General features: G+C 41.8%; 1 protein-coding gene across 6 annotated transcripts in view; it reads left to right on the top strand.

Moving 5' to 3' along the window:
• Positions 1–25,823, top strand: part of C5H6orf89 (chromosome 5 C6orf89 homolog) — a 55,082-nt gene that overhangs the window by 19,247 nt on the left and 10,012 nt on the right. For 3 of the 6 annotated variants that reach the window (XM_076003391.1, XM_012746841.2, XM_012746837.2), the window contains exons 2-6: positions 8,254–8,461; positions 9,312–9,525; positions 22,090–22,244; positions 22,368–22,507; positions 23,673–23,802. In XM_076003391.1, the coding sequence (XP_075859506.1) occupies positions 8,273–8,461; positions 9,312–9,525; positions 22,090–22,244; positions 22,368–22,507; positions 23,673–23,802 (828 nt within the window). In that variant the 5' untranslated portion in view covers positions 8,254–8,272. Of the gene's footprint in view, positions 1–3,346; positions 3,462–8,253; positions 8,462–9,311; positions 9,526–22,089; positions 22,245–22,367; positions 22,508–23,672; positions 23,803–25,823 lie in introns of those variants that run through there. The other 3 variants (XM_012746839.2, XM_012746838.3, XM_012746842.2) reach the window with 2 other exon arrangements.

The raw sequence follows: 25,823 nt of genomic DNA, 5'->3' as shown, positions 1-25,823 counted from the left end.
CATCCAGCTTTTTCCACCTCCAGTGCCTGTTAACCACTATGCTAAACTGTGCTTCAGCAGAGAATGAGGAGTCTTGGAAGGTACTTAACATGAACCAGTTTGTATTTCAGAAAAATAACTTGTGGACAGGGTAGAGGATAGATTAAGGAGGAGAACTGAAGTGTAGAGTTAACTATATCTTTGTGATGGTTCTTAGAAGAGATGTTAAGGGCCTTGACTGTGCCATTAATGTAGAGAGGAGGGAATGAATATGAGAATTATACGTGAGGTTAAATAAGAGGATTTAGTGATAGTTTCATTGGTGGGAATGAGGTAGGAAAAGAAGAGTTTTTAAATTTGGAAGACTAGAGTTTCCATTAAGAAAGGGAATACATAATGAGTGAGATGTGCACCATCTGGGGGATGGTCATGCTGGAAACTCAAACTTGTGGGGGAGGGGAGGGCATTTATTGAAACCTTAAAATCTGTACCCCCATAATATGCCGAAATAAAAAAATAAAATAAAATTGTAGCATTAGCACAGAGATTTTGCTGATGCAAGAAAAAATGAAAAGAAAAAAAAAAGAAAGGGAATACAGTAGGAGGAATGGGCTGGAGGGAAAAATAATAAGTTCAGTTATGGACATATAGGGAAATTTGGGTCATGGAGTCTTCTAGGTAGTTCAATAGACCTTGAGCTATGGAGAGAGTTTTAGACTAGAAAAGAGATTAGGTAATAGCTGGTGGCATTAAAGTGTTGGAGGGAATGGGAAGAAGGTCAAGGACAACTCCAGTGGATACCAGCATTTGGGAAGAGAACAATAGAATTATGCCAAGGTTTGAGAGTGCTTGAGGAATAATAGAGAATGAGTATTAAATAGCAACAGCTGCTGCACAGAGGTCAGATAAGGTAATAACTGAAAAACATCCATTGGATTTTGCATTTAGAAAGCCATTGGTGACCTTAGTGAGAACAATATGGGTGGGGTGAGGAGGCAGAAATATGACTTCAGCATTCGTTAATAAATGAATGGCAACCTGGGAAACGAGAGTGAGTCTCTAACAGGTCTAAACCACTGTTAGAATCATATCCACTCTTCTGAACTTCCCTTTGTGGCAAAGCTCACTTCTGCCAGAGTTGGATCTTCTTTTTGGCGGTAAAGAGATTGGGTCACCATAAGCCTCAGCCAGTTTCACTCAATCCTCTTATGTTTGATGCTTGGCCCTGACTTTGTGTTTGATTTTTTTTTAAGGACCAGATTTTTTTGTTGTTTAATTAACAACATATCCAACTACATGCCAGTAGTATTCCTCTAGTAAGACAATAAAAAATGTCTCCAGACATCCCTGAGGGGCAGAATCTCCCCCAGTTTAGAACCTCTGATCTAATGAAAACCAAAAGGAGGGCTCATTAACAAGATTCCAAGGTACTCTTAGAAATATCACTAAGTTACTAGTAACTACCTTTTGGATAACTTGGGAAATGTGTCTATCTTTGGTAAGAAGGATGTGCAGCTTGTAAAAATATATTCAGTATTATAATATCATTCTATACTTGAATTACCAAAAAAGAAAAAAAACTTGCTTTTTGTAATACAAACTGTGAGTTTGATGAGATTTTTATATGTATCAAAAGAAAGCAGAGGTTTATAAAGTTTGCAAGACAGCCATCAAAAATGACGATGGTTGATCCTCTTAGCCTTACCTGTACTTTTGGCCCCTTTAGGTTTCTCCTAAGAGAACACCACTGTGATGGTCTCTTCTGCCCCAGGGATACCTGCATGTGATCCCACCTCCCAACAGGCATACTTTACAATTTTTTACTGGAATTGTTTCTAGAATTCCTTTCTGGATTCTTTCCTTTCTGGTCCTCTACTGAGTTTTAATGGATTTTGACTGGATATTATTGGATAATTTATTATAATATATTTAGATGAACATTATCCCTACTTTCTTAGGATGTTTTTGTTAAACAGGAAAATGCTATCTCTGGAATCACTGGTCACAAAACCAAGATGTGAAAAATATTTTAAGAAGTTATCAGTTTATTCTTTTTGCAGGAATCATTGTAGGCTATCACTTTCCAGTTCTCAGCCACTTGGTTGTGATTGAGGGATTCGTGGTTTCAGAACTGCCCGCTCAGAATAGGAAAGTACTTGGTAAGGGAGGCAGCCTGCATAAAGGTTAAAAGCACCAACCAACCCTGAAGTCAGGCACCCTTCGGTTCACATCCTGGCAAGTTATGAAACCTTTCTGAGCCTTAGTAAAGTCTGTGGACATCTGTGAAATGAGATTAATCACACTTACCTTGTGAGATCACAGTAGTGCTTCACTGAGATGATGTTTCTAGAGTGTTTAGTACAGCGTCTGACATACAGGGTGGGTATAGGAATAAAAATGCAATTGGACATACGTCTTTAGTTTCCAAGAAATTGACTTTTTCTCCTTCCTGAAGTGTTCATAGACTCTTAGAATTTTGGAGCTGGAGGAGACTTTTAAAAACCTCATGACCCAATCCTCTTATTTTTTGGATGCGGAAATAGACCAAGTAACTTAGCCAAAATAATTTCACTAGTGATTGGCAAAGCTTGAATGAAAACTCATCCCTCTTCTCTCCTAATCCTGTGCTATTTCCATTTTCCAGCTATAACATTTAAAAACAACTCTATGGAGAACCAAAAAGTCATTCTTGGCATGTTTGGCAAATCACACCTTGCTTCCTCCCTGTGGTGCCGTGGCCATCCACCACTACACATCTCTGACCCATTTGTGCCCAGTGATGTTCCTTAGGAGTAACTGGGAATTTTGTGATTACAAAATTAATATAGGAAAAGTTTGGAAAGTATGAAAAAGCACAAAGTAAATAAAAATCAGCTATAATCTCATTTCTCAGAGATCATCTACTCCTGACTTACTTTTAATTGGAAATGCTACATCCTAATTTGTGGTTTTTGTTTTGTGTGGGTTTTTTTGTTGTTGTTAGTATAGCTCTTAATGCTTTGTAATCCCTCCTCTGGCTGCTAATCATAAATAGGGTAGTGAAGAGTGTGAGGTCCAGGTGAGGCTCAGGTGACAACTGACTGGTGGTCTCAGATAAGTCACTTCCTCACCTAGAAATTTACTTTCTATAGATTTGCCTGTTCTTGACTTTTCATATACATGTAATCGTATAATATGTAGTCTTTGGTGACTGTCATCTTTCACTTAGCATGTTTTCAAGGTTCATCCATGTTGTAGCATGTATCAGTACTACATTCCATTTTATTGGGATTTTTTTGACATTTATATTTTAATAAAGAATAATAAGCCAAATTACAGCCAATTGTTAAAGTTTTTTTGTTTTTTGTTTTTGTTTTTTTAATTCTAGGGTACAAAAAAATCAGTTCAGGGGCTTTTTTCTGGACAAATGATCTCTTGGTCTTTCCCATAGCTGGCTCCTAAGCAGTCCTCTAAGTCTAATCAGTCACATACGATACTGAATGGTGAGTCTTTCACTTTTGCTGCTTACAATTCCTAAGTGGTCAATATCTAGTATTTTCACTTCTGAGTAAGAGAAAAAAACGCTTGGGTACATTAATGCACCCACTCACTCCTGGAGAACATTAACCAACTCTGCTATTACAAAGACATGAGTTTCATCAATGTCTTGCATGGTGAACTTCTTCCCCAGGGCATTGGACTCATCCAAGTACAGCAGAAACTGCTCATGGCGGGATCCTTTCTATAAGCACTCATTTCAAGACATTGACCGTATTTTTCTTGTCAGAAGGTGCAAATGACCTCAGGAATGCTCTGCCCACAGACGTAGCTGTGCCTCCCATTTTATTGTTCAATAATACTGCATTATAGGGATAGGCCACATTTTGTTTATCCTTCGTCAGTTCTTGGACATTTGAGTTGCTTCTGTTTTGGTGCTATTCTAAATTATACTGCTTATTAACATTTGTGTTCAGGTTTTTGTGTGGATATGTTTTCAATTCTTTAGGGTACATACCTAGAAGTGGAATCACTAGATCATGTGGTAACTATGTTTAACTTTTTGAGGAACTATCAAACTGTTTTCCACAGTGGCTGTACCATTTTATATTCCCACCAGCAGTGTATAAGAGTTCCAGTTGCTCCATGTCCTCGCCAACACATATTATCTGACATTTTGGTCGTAGCTATCCCAGTGGATGTGAAATGGTATCTTATTGTGGTTTTGATCTGCATTTCTCTGATGGCTAATGAAGTTTAGTGCCTTTTATGTGTTTATTGGCCATTTATATTAATATATCTTTTCAGGAAAAATGGCCGTTCAAATCCTTCATCTATTTTTGATTAGATTATTGGTCTTTTTATTAATGTTACTGATTTGTAAGAATTCTTCTTTCTTTAATAATTTTTTATTTTTTTCTTTAAGGAAGTTTACAAATTTATATTTTAAAAAGAATATTCTTTTTTTAATATGGTTTCTCGCTCTTGCTCAGGCTGGTCTCGAACTCCTGAGCTCAAACGATCCACACCCCTCGGCCTCCCAGAGTCTAGGATTACAGGCGTGAACCACCACGCCCAGCCTGTAAGAATTCTTTTTTTTTTTTTTTTTTTTTTTGAGACAGAGTCTCGCTTTGTTGCCCAGGCTAGAGTGAGTGCCATGGCGTCAGCCTCGCTCACAGCAACCTCAAACTCCTGGCTCAAGCAATCCTCCTGCCTCAGCCTCCCAAGTAGCTGGGACTACAGGCATTCACCACCATGCCCGGCTAATTTTTTATATATATATTAGTTGGCCAATTAATTTCTTTCTATTTATAGTAGAGACGGGGTCTCGCTCTTGCTCAGGCTGGTTTCGAACTCCTGACCTCGAGCAATCCACCCGCCTCGGCCTCCCAGAGAGCTAGGATTACAGGCGTGAGCCACCGCGCCCGGCCAGAATTCTTGATATATTCTCTATACTACCCCGTATCAGATATACGATTTACAAATATTTTCTCCCATTCTGTGGGTTGGCATATCACTTTCGTAATGGTATCATTTGAGGCACAAAAGTTTTTTATTTTGATGAAGTCCAATTTATTTTTTCTTTTGCTGCTTGCTCTTTTGTGTTGTGTCTAATAAGCCATTGTTTAATGCAGTATCATGAAGGTTTTCCCTATATTTTCTTCTAAGAGTTTTATAGTTTTGGCTCATAAGTATTTAATCCATTTTGATTAATTGTGTGTGTGTGTGTGTGTGTGTGTGACAGAGTCTCACTCTGTTGCCCAGGCTAGAGTGCCATGGCATTAGCCTAGCTCACAGCAACCTCAATCTCCTGGGCTCAAGCAATCCTCCTGCCTCAGCCTCCCGAGTAGCTGGGACTACAGGCATGTGCCACCATGCCCGGCTAATTTTTTCTATATATTTTTAGTTGGCCAATTAATTTCTTTCTATTTTTAGTAGAGACAGGGTCTCGCTCTGGTTCAGGCTGGTCTCGAACTCCTGACCTTGAGTGATCCACCTGTCTCAGCCTCCCAGAGTGCTAGGATTACAGGAGTGAGCCACCACGCGTGGTCTATTTTGATTAATTTTTGTGTATGGTATAAAGAAAGGTCCAACTTCATCCTTTTACATGTGCATATCTAGCACCATTTGTTGAAAATACATGTTTTTAAATTACAGTTGGGTCTCGGTATACTCAATGGATTGGCTCTGGGACCCCCAAATATATCTGAATCTGCACATACTTAAGTCTCACATTCAATTCTGGGGAACCCACCTATAAAAAAAGTTGTCCCTCTCTACATACAGGTTTTGTGTCCTGTAAATACTGTATTTTCAATCCTCATTGGTTGAAAAAAATGTGTTTATAAGTGGACTTGTGCAGTTCAAACCAGTGTTGTTTGAGGCCCAACTGTAGTTTGCACTGTCCTTTTATTTGAGTGTGGGGGCTTCCTCCCTTCCTCCCCCAGTTTCTGAAAGTCTAGATTTCATGCCTGTTATTCTACCATTAGAAGTCTTCTGATTCTGATCTAATTGATGTGGGTTAAGGCCCAGGTATAAGCATTTATGAAAAGTTCACTAGGTTATTCCAGTTTGCAGGCTAGGTTAAGATCTAATGAACTAAAGGTTTTAAAAGGACCAAAGAGGCTGGGCGCGGTGGCTCACGCCTATAATCCTAGCACTCTGGGAGGCCGAGGTGGGTGGATTGCTCGAGGTCAGGAGTTCGAAACTAGCCTGAGCAAGAGCGAGACCCCGTCTCTACTATAAATAGAAAGAAATTAATTGGCCAGCTAATATAGAGAGAGAAAAAATTAGCCGGGCATGGTGGCGCATGCCTGTAGTCCCAGCTACTTGGGAGCCTGAGGCAGGAGGATTGCTTGAGCCCAGGGGTTTGAGGTTGCTGTGAGCTAGGCTGATGCCATGGCACTCACTCTAGCCTGGGCAACAAAGTGAGACTCTGTCTCAAAAAAAAAAGGACCAAAGAGAAGGAGTCATCGGGAGGCAGACATGTGCTGATGTGTGTGCTGAGTTATGGCATTTCAGGCCACCTTTTCTCTGCTGGAGCAACGTGGCTGTTGTCCTTTACCCTACAGGTGGCAGCATCTCCTTTCTGAAACAATACATGTGTACCATGTCAGTGCTTTTTAAGGTTAGGAGTGAAGTATGTGAAATAAGAGGACCCTCTGTATTAAAAAAAAAAAAAAAAAAAAGACAAAAACCTAGTAGAAGAAGAGAGCATACACCCTAAGCACTGTTCTTCCTTCTGCAAATGAGAGATTATATTGTTCTGTAACACAGCACTTTTTTTTTTTTTTGAGACAGAGTCTTACTCTCTTGCCTAGGCTAGAGTGCTGTGGTGTCAGCCTGGCTCACAGCAACCTCAAACTCCTGGGCTTAAATAATCCTTCTGCCTCAGCCTCCCTGGTAGCTAGGACTACAGACACGTGCCTCCATGCCCGGCTAATTTTTTCTATTTTTAGTTTGGCTAATTTCTTTCTGTTTATAGTATAGACAGGGTCTCGCTTTTGCTCAAGCTGGTCTTGAACTCCTGCGCTCAAGCAATCCTCACGCCTCGGCCTCCCAGAGTGCTAGGATTACAGGTGTGAGTGACCACGCCCAGCCACAAGCACTTTTTAAAAATAACTATTTAATTTTATTTTACAAATGGTACAGAGAGAACTCTACTTTGCCATTTTAGTTTTTGCCTTTTATTCTAGGGCTACTATGAAATAATCTGGCTTTAAAATAACTACAAACAGGCCAGGCATGGTGGCTCACGCCTGTAATCCTAGCACTTTGGGAGGCCAAGGCAGGAGGATTGCTCAAGGTCAGGAGTTCAAAACCAGCCTGAGCAAGAATGAGACCCCGTCTCTACTAAAAATAGAAAGAAATTAATTGGCCAACTAATATATATAGAAAAAATTAGCTGGGCATGGTGGTGCATGCCTGTAGTCCCAGCTACTCGGGAGGCTGAGGCAGTAGGATTGCTTGAGCCCAGGAGTTTGAGGTTGCTGTGAGCTAGGCTGATGCCACAGCGCTTTAGCCCAGGCAACAAAGCAAGACTCTGTCTCAAAAAAAAAAATAATAATAATAATAACTACAAACACAAATTAAAATTTGAAATTAGTTGTAGATCTTAGGTCTTTTAAGCATATAAAATACAAATAAAATGCCCTTTATTATCTACAATTATATTTGTGGAAAGGCATGAGGATGCAAGGTCTAGAGAGCTTCCATGCCATGGTTTTGTATTATCTGGAATCCGTACACTGGCAAAGCTTATTAGCATGTTTCCCCCAGTAAATCTCACCTTCAGTCATCAGTTCCTCCTCTTATGTTGCTCAAAAGTATATCTGGTATAATTGGAAAGAAATAATTGAGCAACAACACTATCCATATTTCATTTTTAAAAACTTTTTAGTAAATTAACAATAATAGATCTCCTGTGGTTAGTTTCAGAAATCTTTCTGGATGCCCATAGTGCTGCAGCAGCATGCCAGTAGGGTTCATTGTGCTCCTCAGAGTGGTTAGGAACCAGTGCTGCTCTGTAAACTGGTACTAGCCCACAGTTCAGTAACATTTAAAAACTTGTATAGCAATTTGACACTGTCTCAACATATTCATTGTGTTTTATAAAAGTATTGGTCTGCAGTGGATTGGGAAAAACATAAAACTGGTCCTTCCCCTCACATGGTCAAGAAACACGGTTCTAAAGAAAGTAGTAGCTTTGAGGAGGAAGTACTTAAACCAAATATCATTTATAAATATCATTAATAAACTTAAATATTTCTTTTTTCACATTTATTTTCTCTCTCTCAGGGATTTTATCTTAGAAGACATGGATCTTGCTGCCAATGAGCTCAGCATTTATGACAAACTTTCTGAGACTGTTGATTTGGTGAGACAGACAGGCCATCAGTGTGGCATGTCAGAGAAGGCAATCGAAAAATTTATCAGGCAGCTCCTGGAAAAGAATGAGCCTCAGAGGGGGCCACCCCAGTATCCTCTCCTTATAGCTGTGTATAAGGTAATGATATATTCCGGTGTGGAAATCACTTAGAGCACAAACTATTCGACGTTCTTCCCAAATATTACTGTTGCATGATTCCACCATTGAGCCTTGCTTTTTCTGTGCATAAATTGGCCTTTGCTCTTGTTACCATGTGTTACTAGGAAATTTTACTATGTTGTTAAATGTCCTAGATGAAAGTTGTGTATTTATAATTAACACATTGACTGCCATACTAGAAAAAAATTTTTTTCCTTGGGCCCACAGTGTTTTATTATGAAAAAAGAATAAAAACTTCAAAAACAAAACCATCCTTTTTAATTTAATGAAAAATTTGTTATTTTTATTGTTTTCTGTGTGTGAGTTGTATTCAATTGTCAATATTAATTATAACAATAAGAACATCAACAAGATTTTCGTAAACCAACTGTAGGGTTTTGCCCAGGGGGCCACTCATCATATAACATGTAGGCTACAGCACGGCAGCGTGAGTTGCCTGCACACCACAGAGCTCAGCTCCCAAGGTAAAGAGATGTGTGAGTTACATATGTCTCACGAGGCCCTAGGCTCAAAACTAGCTTGAGTTAAATATAACTCACATGGTAGTTAATGTGTTAAACTCTATTTGTGTGTATTTTTTAATGGTGGACATAGGTCCTTATTGTATGTTGGAAGCTTGGTGAGCCTTGCAGTCCTTATAGCTCTCAACTTTTAAATGTTTCCAGAAGTCAATGTAAATGGCTTGTTTATGAAAATGGATTAGTTCTTAAGACACATTGGAAATAGCAGAAAAGGACTTTTTTTTTCTTGGCATTAAGTATTTTGTTTGCTGGGACAGTTATTAATCCTTTCCTATGTTTTCTCATAGGTCCTCATAACCTTGGGATTAATCTTGCTCACTGCCTACTTTGTGATTCAACCTTTCAGCCCATTAGCACCTGAACCGGTGCTTTCTGGAGCTCACACCTGGCGCTCGCTCATCCATCACATTCGGCTGATGTCCTTGCCCATTACCAAGAAGTATATGCCAGAAAATAAGGGAGTTCCTCTTCGTGGCAGTGATGAGGACAGACCCTTTTCAGGTAGACTGCTGCATTTATTATTTATCAGATACAGATTTCTTGACAGTATACAAGGGAAAAAGCAATAACATTTATTGATACCTAAGGAGAGACATCTTCCCTATATTGTCTCATTTAATTCAGTCCCACTAAAACTCTGCAGGATGGGATTTATTATCTCCGTTTTCCCAGACTGAGAAACTGAGACTCAGATTAAGAAACTTACCAGAGAAACACATCTGCTGGAGCCAAATTCAGAACATGTATGGTAGGGATGAGTGTTTGCCCATAAGAGGTTTTGACTGTATCTTACTCTATCCTTTTCTCTCCTGTAATCCTATCCATAATGGATGTTTAATAAATAGCTATGGATTTATTGAAAGCATCTGAGTCCAGCTTGCTTTTAACCAGATCCTTTAATAGTCCTTGGCTTATTGAGCTAGGTTTTTGTCTAAGTATATCCCACTCTTTCAATTTAGTCTTTCTCTCTGTCACAGCTCATTTAATTTTGTGCTCAAAAGTATATCAATTTTGCCAGTAAGTTGAATTTAAGAAACACTTAAGTTTAGTCACAGTGCATCTGTGGCAGCATAGGCACTCATAGTCTGACAGACCATTTGAGGGATTTCCGTTTGAGAATAATGTAACATGTGATAAGACTTGAAATTTACTTTTTGAGAAAGACTAGAGGGATATTATTTTGATGATGTTTATTTGTCTATATTGGAGAAATATGTGCATTAATATCACAAATGGATTATAGAACTCTTTGTATAACCATGTTCTGAAACCTTTAGGATCCAGCATAACTTTTAGGAAATAGGTTTTCAGAAAAAATTTATTAGTTTAAGCTTTATTTTTTATTTTTACTTATTTAATTTTTTTGTGACAATCTCACTCTGTGGCCCCAGCTAGAGGGTAGTGGCATTGTCATGGCTCATTGCAGTCTCAAACTCCTGGGCTCAGGCGATCCTCCTGCCTCAGCATCCGTAGTAGCTGGGACTATAGGTCTGCACCACCACACCCAACTCATTTTTTTTCTATTGTCTTTTTAGTATTGACAGGGTCTCATTGCTTAGGCTGGTTTTGAACTCTTGAGCTCAAGTGATCCTCCCGCCACCTTGGCCTCCCAGAATGTTAGGATTATGGCTTGAGTCACTGCACCTGGCCCAATCTAAGCTTTATAATCATAAAGTTTCTTTATACGAAGACGTAATCAGTCATAAAAATCATCCTTTGGGTTGGGTTTCCTTTGAAAGATATTTTTGTACACTTGAGGAAGGCATGGAAAAATTTCCAAAATTATATCAAAATCAAAGGAAGGGAACATTGTAAGATAAGAATTCATTTTTTAAAAAAAAATCAACAGCTCATATATTTAGTTTTTTTAAATTCCAGATATAACTTCCTTGTATTTATTGAGAAGGTTGTTTTTGAAATGTCATACAGAGCTCAAAAATGAAGTTTCCAACCCCTATCAGGAAGGTCCAGAGCATTTAGAGTAAAAACTCACAGAAGCTTGTCAGTTAGGCCAGACTGTGCTGCTTCCTCAGACACATCAGTGTCCTTTCCTGTCTTCCCTTCACAGTCTCCCTAATGACAACTGCTACCCTTTGGCACATGGATACTGGTTGGTGGCATCACTTTCTTCCCCCTGTCATGTAGAGTGAATCTCCATAGACTGTTGAGTTGTAACAGGAGATAGTCAGTGGACAATGATTGCTCCTTCTCTAAATCATAGTTTGAAAAATTCCAGAAACATTAGTGTCTTCTCAACAAGCCAGATTTATTTGGTCCACTTCAGATTAATATTTTGCCTTGCAAATGAAAATAAAATGAGTCCTTGGAGCTGAGCTCAGTGGTTAAGGAGAGAGAGCATTGGAAGGGTGTGGTTGCAGCTCTTTAATGTTGTTGATGCTATTAATGTGCTGTTTTTACTTATAAATGTGGATGTTGATGCACCGTATTTTCCCATTTGTGATAATTCTGGGAAGCTGTAGACATATAAAACTAATTGTTTTGCATAGCATTTGGAAGAAAAATTAAGAATGCATAATGAGATGAAGGGTAAATAGAAACACATGGGGGAGAATTAGGTGCAACAACTTGGAACTTCTGGGCCTGTGAGAGGCCTGTAAGAGAGTGGGAAAAATAAAAATATACTTTTTTTTTTTTGAGAAAAAGTCTTACTCTGTCACCCAGGCTGGAACCCAAGTGGCATGATCATAGCTCATTGCAGCCTCGAACTCCTGTGATCCTCCTGCCTCGGCCTCCCAAGTAGCTAGGATGACAAGTGCATGCCACTATGCCTGGCTAATATATTATTTTTAATGTCTTGGTACCAAAAAGCAACTTCCTTTAAGTTAAGATTACTTAGCAGTACATTTGAAATAAATTCAGGGGTGAATGGTGTGGCCGATTCGCCAATGGAAACCCCCTGAGCATATTGTTTCCTTAACTGCTGGCCTCTCTGACCTCCCAGGGTCATCTGGTGCTCCTTGCAGTGGCACCTTGGGAATGATGGGGGGTAGTTGGAGCCTTGGTGACATACTAGAGGCACCACCACCAATGGTCAGGGGTTTTCTCCTGACCCTACCCAGAGAACAAAAGGGCAACAGAAGTGGGGTTCTTTTCTAGGTTTCAGTCTTGGGTAGGAAATCCTGCCCCTAAATCCTCTTGATGAGGGGAATGAAGTGACTTTGCAGTGAGTCATATAAACATCTCTACAGCAAAAAATAAGCTGAGACTTATTTAGTATTTACCAGGTAACAGACTCTATTCAAGGGGCTTATTTAATCTTCACAATATCCCCATGAGGTAGTTTGAGGTTTTATGCCCATTTTACAGATGAAGACACTGAGGCACAGTAAAGTTGCTCAAGGTCCCAAAGTTATTAAGTCATTAGAGCCACAATTTGAACTCAGGCAGCCAGTCTTCGGAGTCTGAGCTCTTAACTCTGATGTGAGTAGTTTGTAGCTACATAGTGACCTAAAGAGTCTAGCTTTAAGTTTGAATTTGGAGTCCTACACTCTTCTTTCTCTCAGACCATCAGATACTGTCTCTCTGAGCTCCCTAGTTCCTGAAGAGACAAGGTTCTTTCTGGCTGGTACTACAGTTCTGAAGATAAATGGTCTTCCAAGGTATTAGCCCTTTAGAATTTTCCTGCGCTGATCTTTCCCCAGCATTCAGCCCAGCTCATCGTCTCAGCCTGCACCCTATGGATCATGTCAGCTTACTCAATCCGTTCTCTTACCCATAGTTTTTTCTTCACAGTCACATTCTTATTTCTTTGTTTTCCCTCCTGGCTTCCTATCTTTATATCCACTTTGTTCCTGCCAGCTGTCCTCTTGGCTTTTGCCATTTCCATGGAATCATTAAGTCCTGGAGCTAAAAAGGACCTTTAGAGTTATCTAGTATATACTCCCAATTTATGAGAGAAGAAACTGAGGCCAGGGGAGGTGAGGGAACTTGCTCATCCAGATGAAAGTGGCGAAATAACATTTCAACCTTAGTTTCTTAACTCTAGTCTAGCACTGTGTCCATTCTGTCTCACTTACTGCCTGCCGTCACTACCCTCAGCCAAGCCAGATGCCAGTATGTTAAACCCAATTATTTTGTTTGTGGCATTTTCTGGCCCCTTTTAAATTAAAACACCCATTTATTCTGAGGAAGCCTGGGGTAGTTCTCACTATGGTGAGAAAGTATATCTATATACCGCTCAGTTAGAGCTTTAGGCATCCATGGGCCTTCAAGGAAAGGATGAAGTGCATGCAGCAGCATCAGGAGGTTGGGGAGTAACAAATCATTCATTGACTTACAACTAAGGGCCTAGTCTGACTTAACGAGTCCAGGCCAGTCCCCAAAGATGAAATGCCTGGACCTCAAGGAGTATCTTACTCTTTTGTTTGCAAAATAAGCTTACCTTCTGTGATAGGACCAGCAGTGTCAAGTACTTCTATATACCAGGCACTGCGCTATGTACTTTATATTCATTTCTCAGTCTTTGCAACAGTAACATAAGGTAGATACTGTTTTTATGTCCATTTCAAAGATAAGGAAACTAATGTGCAAGGGGATTGAGTAACTTACTTAAAGTTTCATATTTAGAGAAAAATTTTTGTATAATGAGAACTCATGAAAATAGATGGACGCTCTTTCATTTGGAGTTGTTCAGATACATTGCTTCCTGAAAGTAAGGCTATTGGCGAAGTGATTTCTTGGGCTCCTTCCATCCCTGCAGTGTATGAAAATGACTCTGGGCATGCTGCCACCCATGCAGGGGACCTGGCAAAAGCCACTTCCAGGCTTTCCCCTGCCTCACGCACAGGATACTAGAAGAGGTGTATGCAAAATGAGCTCCTGGAGAGGAGCCTGGTTCAGTACTGAGCATGGGCCAGTGACAGTCATGGGAACTTGTCACAGGCTTTGTAGGCTTTTCTTGGGGAAATTTCTAATATAAGAAATCAGGAAGTTTTATTTGTTTAATCTTTATTTTGAAGTTTCTCTGAATCCAGACAGCTCTTTTGATTTTTCTCCCAACGGACTTAATTCTATAGTTAAAAGTTTCTGGTTTGTTAGCCTCCCTCCCCCCCCCCACTCATTCATTCATTCAGTGAATGTTTCTTGAAAGCCTGCTATATGCCAGGCACTGTTCTCAACAGAGCAGTGAACAAAACAGACAGAGCCCCTGCTCTTGTAGAGCTAGTATTGGCTTTTTCCCTTTCTTCCTTCCCTATCCTTTTTACCCAGAGGGAGTTTTTTGTCCTAGAAAGAAATCTTTTCTTCTTTTTGCCAGGTTAGTAATCTGTGTAGAAGGACTCTCCCCACTCAGAATTCCAGAGTATGTTGTGGTTGTCCACAGTGAACGAGCCTAAGTGAATTTTCTTTGTAAACAACTCTCAGGCACCACGAAGCCGCCTGATGGGTCAGACGTTGGCCCACCCACTTTTCTGTAGAGTGTCCAACTTGTAAAGATGGGTGGGAGGTTACAGTTTCTGTACTTTGACTTCAAGGCTGTATTTTTGTCTGAGAGACCGTTTTTGACATCTCATATAGTGAAATGGTTCCACATCATGGTAGAATTTGGAATACAGGTCATGAGCTTTATTGAACTCTTATGTAGAGAGTTTCTCTTCTCTGTCACACTTTTTAAATTATTTTTATTTAAAATAGCTGGTATAGGAGGATATCTGTAGGAAGGAAACCTTGGAAATTCAAAGAAAGATAGGAAGTTGCTACATAACTTCCACTGTCCTTTCTGTCTGGTGTGGCGGAAGGAGTGAATAGAACAGAGGAGGGTTGGGAAGAAGTGAGATGCAGCATATTAGGTTGAAGAAAAGTTGTGACCATGGTGGCATGGAATGGCCTGGCTGTGTGCTGTTGGCTGTTTTCCAGGATAGGATTTCATTCACTTTGTGGGTCGATGGCTCCAGCCAGTTGTCTAGAGGACACATCAGACAAAACCTTTTCAGATAGTTGGGAGCCAGGCTGGAGTCTGGCCACGTCTCTCTCTGTTGTCAGGGATTCTGTGGGAAGGGGAGGAGGAGCCCACACCACACCCCCTTGCCCAGTCTACTGCCCACCCGTTGCTCAGTCTTTCCACCAAATCTAAGCACATTCTTTATCTACCTTGATATCTCAAGGCTACAGAGAAATCAAAAGTAGTTCTTTCTCTTGAGGTTTGGGCTCCCTTCATTCAGATGGATGGCGTAGGCTCTACCCCATCTCAATGGTCCTTTTTCCTCATTGTTTTCCCTCTTCGCTGGCCCCTAGCCTGGCCAGTGTGCCTCTGCTCCTGCCGGGTACCTCTCCAGGGGCCTGCCTTCTGAGATGGCTGAGCTCTTCATTTCAAGGTTGATATTTTTGGCTTCAGTTTTCATGATCTTCAAAGACATTTTTACTTGGAAGATACATAAAATACGTAAATACAAAGATAATAAAGAGATATAAGATTTTGATTTTTAAAAAAGACTTTTAATCAAGTAAAATTTCTCACCTCTCTCCTTCTAACTCCTCTACTTAAGCAACCTGCTAGTATACATCCTTCTCAACTTTTCCGTGTTTGTACAGATAAATATACTTAGTATATATAAATATAAAATACTTTTTCTGGTTCACACACACAAAAAGGGCTCATGCACATATTTTTGGCTAGACACATTGTATTAGTTTCTAAGGTTGTGGAAACAAAGTACCACAGGCTGAGTGGCTTGAAACAACAGAAATTCATTATGGCAGGGTTGTGGAGGCTGGAATTCTGAAATGAAGGCGTTGGGAGGGCCACGCTCCCTGTCAAAGACTCTAGGGAAGAATCCTTCCGTGCCTCTTCCAATGTCTGGTGGTTGCCAGCGATCCTTGACATTCCTTGGCTTGTGGTAGCATCTCTCCAACTCTGCCTTCATTTTCCCGTGGCCATCTTCCTTCTGTGTGCATGTCTGTGTGTGTTCTCTTCTGATAAGGATATCATTTAGAATGCATTTGGGGCTCATTCTATTTCAGTATGACCTCGTGTTAACTAATTACGTCTAAAAAGACCCTATTTCCAAAGAAGGCTACGTTCTGAGGTTCCAGGAAAGACATGGAATTTTAGGGCATGCTATTAAACCCCAGTATACACATTTTTGAGAACTTTATTTTATTCCATTCTGTTGAATGTTCCATAGTTTAACCAGTTTCCGGGGGGGGGGTGTTTTGTTTGTTTGTTTTACTGTTATAAAAAATGCACCTGAGACAAACATGCATATATCTTTTTATATGTACTATTATTCTATAAGATATATTCTTAGAAGTAAAGTATCTGGGTCAAAGGGGCATGTACATTTTAAACTTTAATAAATACAATCAAATTGTCTTCATAAACTTATACTAGCTTATAATTTCATGAACACTATATATTGAGCATCAGCAGTACATTTACCATTGTTTTGCCAGTTAGAAAACTGAACAGTAGTATTTCTTTTTTTTTTTTTTGAGACAGAGTCTCAGTCTGGCTCACAACAACCTCAATCTCCTGGGCTCAGCGATCCTACTGCCTCAGCCTCCCAAGTAGCTGGGACTACAGGCATGTAGTCCCAGCTAATTTTTTGTATATATATTTTTAGTTGGTCAATTAATTTCTTTCTATTTTTGGTAGAGACGGGGTCTCTCTGAGGCTGGTTTCGAACTCCTGACCTCGAGCAATCCGCCTGCCTCAGCCTCTCAGAGTGCTAGGCACTTCAACAGTACACATTGGGGCTTTTTAAAAAATTAACAAATTTTATTTTTTAGAGAAGTTTTAGGTTCATAGCAAAATTGAGTGGGGAAAGCACAGAGAGTTCTCATATAGCCTCTGACCCCCATACATGCACAACCTCCCATGAGGGCCATTTTAAACAGCATCACCATCACACAAAAATGTGAAAAACATGGCACTAAATAGATAATGAAAAGGACACTTGGCCAGGCGCAGTGGCTCACACCTGTAATCCTAGCACTCTGGGAGGCCAAGGCGGGCAGATTGCTCAAGGTCAGGAGTTCAAAACCAGCCTGAGCAAGAGAGAGACCCTGTCTCTACTATAAATAGAAAGAAATTAATTGGCCAACTAAAAATATATAGAAAAAATTAGCCGGGCATGGTGGCACATGCCTGTAGTCTCAGCTACTCGGGAGGCTGAGGCAGGAGGATTGTTGAGGCCCAGGAGTTGGAGATTGCTGTGAGCTAGGCTGACGCCACGGCACTCACTGTAGCCTGGGCAACAAAGCGGGACTCTGTCTCAAAAAAAAAAAAAGAAAGAAAAAGAAAAGGACACTTGTTTACAGTATGAGAAATGAAACAAAAAGGCAGAACATTGCCTTGTTCCACCCCACCTGGGATTTGCTGCTCTATGGATGACTGCAAAAGCCCTGTGAATAACAAATACATTTTAGGGAGTAGTAGGTGAATTCACAAATAGGAATCTATGAATAATGAGGATTGATTGTACTGTTTTAACTGTAGTAGATTTATAGAATGCTTTAGTATCTGATAAAGCAAATCTCTTATTTCTTTTCCAAGAATTTACTGTTACAGCTATTAAAATTCAATAATAGAAAGACAACCTAGACAGGCATGGTGGCTCATGCCTGTAATCCTAGCACCCTGGGAGCCTGAGGTGGGCAGATCACTCAAGGTCAGTAGTTCGAAACCAGCCTGAGCAAGAGCAAGACCTGTCTCTACTAAAAAATAGAAAGAAATTAATTGGCCAACTAAAAATACAAGTAGAAAAAATTAGCCTGGCATAGTGGTGCATGCCTGTAGTCCTGGCTACTCGGGAGGCCCAGGCAGTAGGATTGCTTGAGCCCAGGAATTCACAGTTGCTGTGAGCTAGGCTGATGCCACAGCACTCTAGCCCGGGCAACAGAATGAGACCCTGTCTCAAAAAAAGAAAGACAACCTGATTAAAAATGGGCAAAGGATTTGAATAGACATTTCTCCAAAGAAGATATACAGATTACCAATATTATACACATGAAAAGATGCTCAAATTCATTAGCAATCAGGGAAATGCACATTAAAACCACAATGAGATGCCACCTCATACCCTCAAGAATGGCTGTAATCAAAAAGCCAGTAACAGTTATTGGCAAGGACATGGAGAAAGTGGAACCCTCATACACTGCTGGTTGGAATATAAGAAGGTACAGCTACTTTGGGAAACAGTTTGACAATTTCTCGAAAAGTTAAACATAGAGTTAACCATATGACCTAGTAATTCCACTTCTAGGTATATCCTCGAGAGACCTAAAAATGTGTCCATACAAAAACTTGTACACAAATGTTCATAGGAGCACTATTCTTAATAGCCCAAAGTAGGAACAACCCAAATGTCCATCAACTGATGAACGAATAAACAAAATGTGGTATATCCATACAGTGGAATATTGCTCAGCAATAAAAATAACTACTGATACATACATACTACAACAGGGATAAACCTTGAAAACATCATGCTAAACATTGTGCAACATATGATCTGACTCAAAAGGCTACATATTGTATGATTCCATTTTTGTGAAATATCAGAATAGGCAAACCCATAGAAAACGAAAATAGATTAGTAGTTGCTTATGGCTGGGGGAGAGGAGTTTGAATGGGAAGTGACTGCTCGTGGGTACAGGGTTTGTTTTTGGAGTAATGAAAATGTTTTAAAATTAAGACAGTGTGATGGTTGTACAATTATGAATATACTAAAGTCTGAATTGTACATTTTAAATGGGCAAATTTTATAGTATGTAAATTTTATTTCAATCAGGCTGTTTTTTAAATCTATTGTCTACACAGAAAAAGTAGAATAATGCTGTTTTCCTACAGCCCTGCCTTCCTCATGCCCCATATGGAGAAAACCTGGAGCCTTCTGGTAGCCCCTGAGCAGGCAGAGGTGGGAGCCCTCAGGCCCATCGTTTGCCCAGAGTCTATCACATATGGCTCTTACTATGTTCTCTGACTATCCCTGTGCCTGAAAGGAGTGTCCTCCATAGATTTTAAGCAGTGACTATACTTCATAATTCATTCGTATTACCCAGCATGCCTTCTGGCACTTGAATATTTCCATATTTAATTTGAGCAGGGGACAGATAGCCTGTTACTATTCTACTCATTTGCTCTTCTAGATGAACTTTAAAATTCAGTTGTCACAGCCCCACCCCACCCCTATCTTCACTAATAAGAAACCCTGATGTGATTCAAGTTGTACTAAATTTATATATAGTATGTGGTTTGGGGGAGACTTTGTATTTATTCTTCCCCTCCAGGATCATAGTATGGTACATTTCTTTATTTATTCAGATCTTATTTTATGTCCTTCAGTAAAATTTTATAGTTTTGTCTGTCTTACTAAATTTATAGCCAGTTATTATGAATGAGATCATTTTCCATTTCAGCTTTTAACTGATTATGGCTAGTAGTGTAAGAAAGCTATTGGTTTTTATATCTAGATATCTGTATCTTGTATTCTACCACATTTTTTAATTCTCTTTTTAGTACTAACACTTTTTCACTTGAGTTTCTTAGACTTGGAGGAAATACCACCCCAAGTTTCTCTTAGTTTCTTATTCATGCTTTCTTTTTCTTGATTTTCCTTCACTAGGTTTTCTTCCTCCACCTACTTTTTAAGCCATCTCCACCTGGAAGTCCCAAGAATACTTAAAGCTTACAATAAAAATTAAATAAATTACAGTTAAAATAATTCTCCTTACTCTTAGGTCCAGAGCTGCTTGCTGCCGGCCCGTGCACCTTTGTACACATGCTGCTTTCTCCTGGTGCTTTTCCCTCATCTCTTGGGAAAATTGTCATAATTGACCAATTCTGGTAGACTACAACACATTACTACAGAAAAATGTCGTCATAAATCTGCAGATCTCCAATATCTGCCATGTTGATGATCTCTACACAAACATTCATGGTAGTACTGCTTAGGTCTATAGATTTCATAACTGCTGCTTCTAGAACTCACCTTTCTTTCCAGTCCCACAGCCTCAGTCTTTATATTTTACTTATCATCACAGTATAACCTCCTTCTACCCTGAAAAGGGCAAAACCAAAACATAAACCAGGTCTTCCTCTTCCCAGCCTCTCTCTGTGGGCACCCTAATCACAATCCAGAATAATCTTCCTAGAACATCATAAAACCCCTGCTCAAGAGCCTCCGGTGGTCCCTCATTTTGTTTTTAGTAAGAGGCAGACATGCCTCACGCCCTGGAAATCCCAGCACAGTCTGCCTCTGCAGCCACTGTTCCCTTACCCCCACCCTCCCGTGCCTGGCGTCCCCATGCTCTTCTCGCCACACTCTGCACCTCTGGAACTTCTTATCACCTGTAACTTTCAGTTTGTTCATTCATAAAGTGAGAATAGTGGCGCCGCCTCGGCAAACGCTGTAACATGGGAAAGTGTCCAGCACGGGGCCTGGCACTTCATGTGTTAGCCTCCTTCCGCCTTCCCCTTCCGCCCTGAGTACTTTGGAAACTGAAATGTTGTATAATTGTAACATGTTGTTATGATTATATGATTATTTAATGAGGCATACCTCATGTGTGTTCATTACCCTAGTTCTTGTATGTTGGCAAGAATTCATCATATTTGACCCCTAATAAGGAACATTCGAAAATATTGGAGAAGGAAGAAAATGTATACCTTTGCAGCCCCAGTGTGCCACCGAAACAGGTGGCACTAAACGGTCTTCCACTGGCCCTGGAGGCGCATGGAGAGCGCTGTGGGAGGAGGCCCCTCCCGGGGTGGGCTGTGGCAGTGTCCTCTGGTGGCTGATCCACCCGCCCGCAGGCTGAGAGGGGCTGAGAGGGTAGGTGGCAGCTGCCGCAAGGAAGCACAGGCACTGTCTGCAAGACAGGGAGGATGCGCGGGAGACCAGCCGCGAGCAAACGCAGAGCCGCCCTGCTGAGGACTCCTACGCCCCGCTGCTGCTGCCTTAGAGAAAACAAGGATGCGGTGCTTGCTGCCAACACAGAAAACATTTTGTGGTTAAGAATCAGGTTTCCCAAGTGTGTTTATTGGTTTAAAAAATTGATTTCGTTTCAGCCACATTTTAGTAGTCTGTTGTCTTTTGTTCTAGGCTCTCTGATTTGGTTTCCATCAGGTTTTAATCAGAGCCATCTTCAGAAACATTTTGGATTCAACAGAGAGTTTAAAACAAACACATCTTTCAGAGAACAGATGAAACTCAGAATGGAACTGAAAGTAAACAAGAAATAATGGAATAACATTGTGGACAGGATAGCGTCAGAGGGACGGAACAGAGAGAAACTGGGAAAGGCTGCGGGGAAAGAAAACCCTGTCAGTCAGGAAGGAGCCAACCTGGGGAAAGTGTCGGGGAGGCGGCACTCATGTGAGCGTGTGGGTGGGGTTCGTCCCTTTCTGACCAAACTGTGGTCTAGACTGTGGGGCGGAAACATGGTTAGGAGCCCCACCTGCTCTGAGCCTCTGAGCCGGGATAAGGGGCTGTCTGTGGGAGGTGCAATGCACTTCTCTCCAAAGATGCCCCTGAAAGTGCTCTCTCCTCTCCTCTCCATCCCTTCTCCCTTCCGTGCCCTTTTCTCACTCCTCCTTCCCACAGCCCCGGCTCTCACATGTGCTTGTGAACCGAGAGTCTAGGCGCACACCCCGAGTGTGTGAGAAGACCTGCATAGGCCAGCGATGGTGGGGTCACCCTTTCTACCTGCCCCACCCCGCGTGCTGCAGGCATTTCAGACGCATGGGTCACTGGTTCCGGATGTTGGGAGAACTACATCTTCAGCCCCACGTTGCTAATTTTTTTCAAGCTGTTATGCTTTATTTGTTGATTTGATTCGATTTGAGAAATACATGTTAAAAGCTGTTTTCTACAAAGTATCAAAAAGTATACACAGAAAAGCACCTGTCTTTCCCGCCCTGTCTCGTGGGCCCTCTGCTCCCTCCTCAGAGGATGCGCATTGCACCTGTACCTTCGCAGGCCTCCAGTGCTTGTCGTGGCTAGCTTTTAAAAGTTATCTTGATATCTGTTTGCATTGCTGAAGCTGCTGGATTTATTAGCTGTGCTCTTTCTGTGTCTGCCTTGTCTGTGTCCCTTCTGCTCTCAGACTTTGACCTCTGGGGCACAAACGACAGTGAGCAGAATGAGTCAGAGCCTGTCCCTGCCAACTGCACTGGCTGTGTCCAGAAACTACCCCTGAAGGTAGTGCTCCTAGATGATGCCCCAAAGAAGTTTGAGAGACTCCATCCTCTGGTGATCAAGGTAGGCAAAAGGCCTGATTCTCACACTGATTGATTACCTGTTTAAAGGCTAGATCAAGCCCTGCGGAATTCCTGACAAGTAACTCTGTGTTGTTTTGTTTGCTTTGTATGCTGCCTTGCCAAGACGGGACAGCCCCTATTGTCTGAGGAGATTCAGCGCTTTTTGTGCCAGTACCCTGAGGTGACAGAAGGCTTCACAGAAGGGTTTTTCACCAAGTGGTGGCGTTGCTTTCCTGAAAGGTGGTTCCCATTTCCTTACCCATGGTGAGTGTGAAAGGGGGCACTTGGTTTGTGTGTAGGGGAGGGGCAGACCGGTAATACCGGGAAACAATGACAGCTACCACTGGGACCTGCCATGTGCCCGGCTAAGCACTTGACAATACACCCTCAAGTCAAATGACAGGAGCTCACCGATGAGCCAGTGATGAGATATAAAGGGGATGAACAGAAAAGGTGTGGCACAAGGAGAGGTGCCACCATGGGGGGACACCAAGGTTGCCTAATAGAATTTATTTTTAAGTATGTGTTTAGCAGTTTATGTAGAATGAGGCCCAAGCGTCGGGGGTGGAAGAGAGAGTGCAATGAATAGAATTGCATTTCCTGGAACTGGTTTGTGCCGGGTGATGTGCCTTGGTGTTTAGTGTCTGTTGCTCATTGGTGACAATCGTAATAACTCTGGGAAGCAGGAATGATTATTGCCATTTTTCACATCAGAAAAGTGGGAATCAAAGAGGCTAAGTAACTTGCCCAAGGTCACCCAGCCAGGATTAAAACCCACATTTGTTTTCCTGATCCTTCCTGTGTCTTGCAGAAGACACAGTCCATTCTTCGGAGTTAAGGTTGCTCTCTAGCAAGAAAAGGAAAGACAGTTTCCATGTTAGAACTGTTCCAAAAGAGAATTAAAGTGTCTTTTCAGGCTTTTTGTTAGACAATTTCTCCATGCTTCCACCTTTCTTTAATGTGCCGTTTACTTGCATGGCAGAATTCTGAGTTTGACAAGCTAATCAGGCTTCACACTGCATGCCGTTCTGCCTCAGAAGAAGGGTTATGGTTTTGTTCCCTCCTCCTCCCTCCTTCTCTTTTCTTCCCTTCCCCCGCCTGGCCTGCTATTACTTCAGTCTCTTTCCCAAGACAGAATGACTGGATTGTTTCTTTCCTTCCTCTATATGTTGTTTTAGCTGCACTTTATAAACATCCACCCACATGTACAAGTCGTGGCTGTAGAGTTTATGCCTGTGCGTGTTCGTGTTATAATTCATTGGCTTGGCACAACTGTTCCTCATAGACCTAGTACTGAAGACACTCTACTGGTGTTTTCCCCTCTTTACCCACCACCCACAATTTCCCCACCCTTGCTCAGCTTCTGTTAGTCATAGACATAGGCTGGCTTACCCACTTTAATGACCTTTTTTGTTTCAAACTTTTACAGGAGAAGACCTCTGAATAGATCACAGATCTTACATGAGCTTTTTCCTGTTTTCACTGACCTGCCATTTCCAAAAGATGCCTCTTTAAAAAAGTGCTTCCTTCTTCACCCAGAACCTGTTGTGGGTAGTAAGGTAGGAAATTTTGAGAAGACTTGGATCTAGAATTGTCCTCATTTGGGACCTGAACTGATATTATAATCAAGGCCTTCCCCATGCATCAACTTAGAGGGTGAATTGGGGGACACTCACGTAATCTACACTTCTCCCCTCCCGCTGCCAGGCCCACTCTGTTATGAAGGCAGGTTTCTAGAAAGTCTAGTCTGGAAATCTATGTCTGCCCTTAATACCTGGGGGCAAGCTGCTTAATCCTAAAATTTGAACTGACTTAAGTATACAGTTAGTCTGACTTTACTATCTCAAATTAGAAAGTAGGCAAGGCATAAATGAATAGCATATAAACAGTCTACCTTCTTCATTTTGTAGATAGGGAAACTGAGCTCCAAAGAAATTAAGTGACACAGAGCAAATTGATAGAGGGACTGCCTCCACCCTCACCTCCAGGTTGGCTTTCCCCAGAAATATTCATAAATAAGAGACTTCAGATGGAGAACTACAAAGGCAAAACGCTTGGGAGCCGGGGGGATTCGATAGGCACATGCAGGAGGCAGGCCACCCAGCTGGGGTGGAAAGGCCCCTTCGGCCCCCGTCATCTCCCACCTCAGTCCAGGGCCAGGTGTCCTGAGCCCACATTTACTTCTCTGGGGGCCAGTGGACTGGGAGAGCTGTTCAGTGTTTGTGTCTGTTTACTTTTCTCTGAATTGCTCCTTTGTTGAGTCTCATCTCTAAGGAAGGTCTTTGAGCCTGGATTGGTTTGGAAGAATTAAAAGGATGTATTTTCCTTTGTAAAAAAAAAATTACATTTCCCAGACTGTGACCCCTACCAGCTCTGGACTGTGGCTTCGATCTCCTGATACTGTTGTTTGGCTCCAAATTTGCTGAATTGTGTTAAAGGAATTTGAAAGCCTTTAAAAACAATCATTTTGTCTAGAAGTGAGAACCTCTGTCTGCCAGCACTGGGGTGGGGATGTTGGGTTCTTGCCATAGATTTTAAAGACGTTTATCCTGCTGTCTCCAGCTAGAATTCAGGGCCCTCATATGATTTCATCTTCATAATTATGATATAATTCTGGGCGAGGGCCTTTATCTTTTTCTCGGTTTTCCCACTTGAATGCTGGAGTGAATTTCACCAGCCTACTTAACACCAGGGAGCCCAGCCAAAGGCGCAAGTACAAGTTACTCAAGTGCTTATCAAAGGCATCTTGTGGTTCTTGAGGATGTTTGGGGAAGGGCAGTGGCCCAAACAGGCAACAATCCCGAGAGTCTAGTTTCTTAGAGCATCTGCTCCCCCACCCTGGCCCAGGCTCTCCTTTTTTCCCGGCTGTGTTACCCCACCCTGTTGTCCACAGCCCTGGGCAAGTCATGTGTCTCTGGGCCCAGACTCCAAAGGCAGCCTGGGGGTGGCAGATGACAACTGGGGACCTGGTTGCACTGGGGGAAGAGGAAGGGAGCTCCAAGGTCCACTTCACCCACTGCACAGTGCTGCCTGGGGCTGGCCCGCGCCATCCTGCGGTCTGTTTCTTCCCATCTTAGGTGTGGAGGAAGGTGATACCGCCCCTTCAGGCCCACGGGAAAGAGGGACACATCCACTTGTTTCTGGTTCCAAGACCAGATGTTAGGGCTTCTGCCATTATTAGTACAATATTAGGGCCTCTGACAGGTGATAGCTACTGCCTGTCACCACAGTAGCTGGTGCAATGGCTCTAGTGTTGCCATGGAAACAGAATCATGGCCAGGGTCTCTGGGAGCAGGAGAGAGGCCAGGGAAAATGGGGTGAAAACCCCAGACTCTGGAAGCCCTGAGTGGTAAAGAGAAAGCTAGGAGATGGCCCTGAGAGTTGGACTTCTGACCCCCGCTTTATGCGAGTGTATAAAGGGCTTCCCTGAAGGGCAGGAGCTAGGAGGGCAGGGCAAGGGAGGCCCTAGGAGTTTTCTCTCACCATTGAAGTAGGGAGAAAAGCCTGAGCGAGACCTACCTTGTTTTATCCCCCTTCCTGTCTGTCCCATCCCCCTCCCCAGGATTCACAGCTCCTCATT

Source organism: Microcebus murinus, chromosome 5 (assembly GCF_040939455.1).
Source record: "Microcebus murinus isolate Inina chromosome 5, M.murinus_Inina_mat1.0, whole genome shotgun sequence".
In the NCBI taxonomy this organism is placed as follows: Eukaryota; Metazoa; Chordata; class Mammalia; order Primates; family Cheirogaleidae; genus Microcebus; species Microcebus murinus.
Note: the sequence above shows the minus strand (reverse complement) of the source record. Positions and strands in the feature narration are given on the sequence as shown.